The sequence below is a fragment of the Aplysia californica genome, unplaced genomic scaffold (genome assembly GCF_000002075.1).
Source record: "Aplysia californica isolate F4 #8 unplaced genomic scaffold, AplCal3.0 scaffold00873, whole genome shotgun sequence".
NCBI classification, from domain to species: Eukaryota; Metazoa; Mollusca; class Gastropoda; order Aplysiida; family Aplysiidae; genus Aplysia; species Aplysia californica.
Window position 1 is genome coordinate 41,424 of NW_004798143.1, and position 3,118 is coordinate 44,541.

The following is a 3,118-nucleotide window of genomic DNA, read 5'->3' on the forward strand; positions in this document are numbered from 1 at the left end:
GTGGTAGACAGACAGACAGACAGACAGACAGACAGACAGACAGACAGACAGACAGACAGACAGACAGACAGACAGACAGATCCGACCAGACCAGACCATACCAGACAGACAGACAGACAGACAGAGAGACAGACAGACAGACAGACAGACAGACAGACGGACAGACGGACAGACAGACAGACGGACAGACAGATAGACAGGGATAAAAAATACATGGATAGAAACAGCCTGCCTGGTTGTGTATGTTATGGGTGTATCTGCATGTATTATTTTGAAAAGGGGGGGGGGGGTTGTTTTGGAAAGACCCCAAATTGTGTAACTTTTTCAACTGAGTATCTTTATCAATCAAATCCTTCTTCACTGTGATATCGGAACCTACACTAAAGTGCTTACGTAAAGATTTCCATAACTGTCTCGTTTCAGATCACCATGTCGGCCATGATGTATAACATGACGCAATCGCCACCAAACGCTTCCTCTTCCGGTGGGAACGAGAGCGAGACAGAGGCGACAGAGATGCCCGCAGGCCTTTCCATTGAGATCATAGTCGTCTGTGTAAACATCAGTATCTTATGCGTCTTTGGAACCGTGGGTACGTAATACGTGTGTCGAATCGAAATGTGTGAATCTAAATGTTACTTGTTGATGTTTTTACGCTCCCATTGACATAATTTAGATCATTCATGAGGCAGGCTTCGACCTTGTCTGGTAGTGCTAACTTGGGCTGAGAGAACGAATCGTTTTTGCAAAGGGACCAAGATACTTGGTACAAATTCCCCACACACAAGAATCGAACTCAAGTCTTCTGTTTGCATGGCAAAGTGTCTAGCCGCCACAGCACTGACACTGACTGTGCGTTTACAGTTTCGGTGGTTTATTCTGGAGGTTTCAACGCTACCTACCTGACGCAGTCGTTTCTGGGATGAAGGTTAATTTTGGAGTTCCTCCGTTTCAAATAACTTTACTGCATTGATTTTAACTGAAGACTGATGGAAAGAAGAAGTAGCGGCAGAGCCACTCGTAGTAAGAGGAATACGATCCAAGATGAGGCATGTAACCACGACTTGAATGTGTGAAAGCTAGAGGAGGTGGCCGGGGACAGACAAGCGTGGCGTCCACTGCACTTTGTTTCGTGAGCCTGAGGTGGAAAGGAGTTTTTAGACGAAGAAAAATGGGGGGGGGGGGGGGGGAACGGGGTTCGAAAATTGTTGAATCAACATAATCAAACATTTTGCCAGAATAGCCGGAGTAACTCTGTAAAAAAAACTCGTGAGCCGTCGCAAAAGTGAAAATCACACTAACAATTTAGAATAAGAACTGAACTCACTTTGCTGAAAGCATACTTCTGTACTTTATCCTCTGAGCGAAACGCACGGTGCACTTCCGTCATTTCCGGAAGGTCCGCAACGAATGTGTGGCACCGTGTTGAAATCAGGCGCTCGTTAAAATGGTGAAATCGAAGAAACAGACATTTTTTTTCAGCGTGTTGCATTTTCTGTCATTTAAAAAGGGGGCTCAATACCGTTTGTGTCCTTTTAAAAACTCATTTCTGTGTGGCTTTTACTAATAAATGCTGATCAAAGGCACCAAAAAAAATATATATTTGCATTTTTCAAGGTCACTGCAGCTCATGAAGTCTCCAAATTTTGGCAGCCATTGTCTCAATGATTTTACCTCTGACACGAGGCAACCCCCACCTTTTTAAATCGTAAATATCTGAACTTGCTTTCGAGAAAGATGGGTAATATATTTTCACTAAAAGCAAGACAAATAAACAAGACTAAAGATTGTACCAATAACTTCATATTTATTACATGTCTCTTCAAAAAATTCACGAGCGCCTGATTCCGCCGCGTTGTGCCACAAATATAGTTATTTAACGAGCTCGTAGCCAATCATTTACACAATGATAATGGTATGTGGGAAAGCGTCGAGGCAGAAGAAAAGCAAATTATCCTGGCACCTTGGGAGGGGGAGATTTCGCACACGGTGAAATGTTTATGGCACGCGCTCAAATATTGAACGAATGCCAAGACCGCTAATCAAATCTCTTTGTTACAAATTATTGATAATATGCATTACTTTAACAGATTTCCTTAACCCAGTCTTTGCTATCGTTTTAACCACCAGAAAATTGTGGAGTTATTCTAATTGATTTGGGCTTAAGAAAAAAGGGCTAGAGCTTTGTTATCTAGAGCAAAATGAAACGTTTGTTTGGAGTCTACTCTCCGCTTGCTGCTATTGCTTCGTAGTGAATTTTTGTTTCCGTATCGACTCCCCGCCATTTACCGTCGAAAGATAGAAGGTGCAGGCAATTATAATAGAATTTTGAGGAGATGGTAATGGTTTCGTTAATACGTGTAGTTAGTGCAGTCTAATCTGCTCTATTGGTCACCTGTACAAGACAATCATAATCTACGCAAACGACAATTTCTCAATAATTTCTTCCTTTGTGTACTTTTTTTTTTTTACATGGTAAAGGCACTATGTAATGCGGCCACTTTTCTCCGCGACAATGGGGGGCCGTTTAAAACTGTTTTGACGGTGTCTGTGTTTGAGAGTTTTTGTGTTTATGGATAAGGGATTTATTTGGGAGGGGGGGGGTGGTTGGGGTCATGTTAGTGTGTTTATGGAATGCGGATTTGTTTGTTTGTTTTGTTATTTTTTGTTGTTGTTGTTTTTTGGGGGGTGATTTTTTTTTTTTTTTTTTTTTCGGACTCTGCATGGTCCAGGACGCACATTGCCTTTTTTATCTGTCTGCATAATCATGTATCTCTAGTGAGTTCCATTTCTGACCTAATTTTCCTTTTCTGTTCTCGATCCAATCGTCCGAATCCGCAGCAGTCGCCAATGTCTTTATTATACGCCAAGATTATTTTTCCAGATGGCTGCCACACATTGAATTGACTCTATTATTATCATTGTTGTTGATATTATTATTATTATTATTATTATTATTATTATTATTATTATTATTATTATTATTATTATTATTATTATTATTGTTATTATTATTATTATTATTAGTGCTGCTGTACTGCTATTAGTGTTGTAGAGTTTTAAGGCCCTTTTCGACACTGTAAGGTTATTTAAGGAGTGGGATCTCCAAATTTAACGT

General features: G+C 40.5%; 1 protein-coding gene across 1 annotated transcript in view; it reads left to right on the top strand.

The window, feature by feature from the left end:
• The first annotated feature begins 394 nt into the window (after positions 1-394).
• LOC101856136 overlaps positions 395-3,118 on the top strand; it is an 18,311-nt gene continuing 15,587 nt past the window's right edge. The window contains exon 1 of the mRNA XM_005110304.3: positions 395-592. Within this exon, the coding sequence (XP_005110361.1) occupies positions 430-592 (163 nt within the window). The 5' untranslated portion in view covers positions 395-429. The remainder of the gene's footprint in view (positions 593-3,118) is intronic.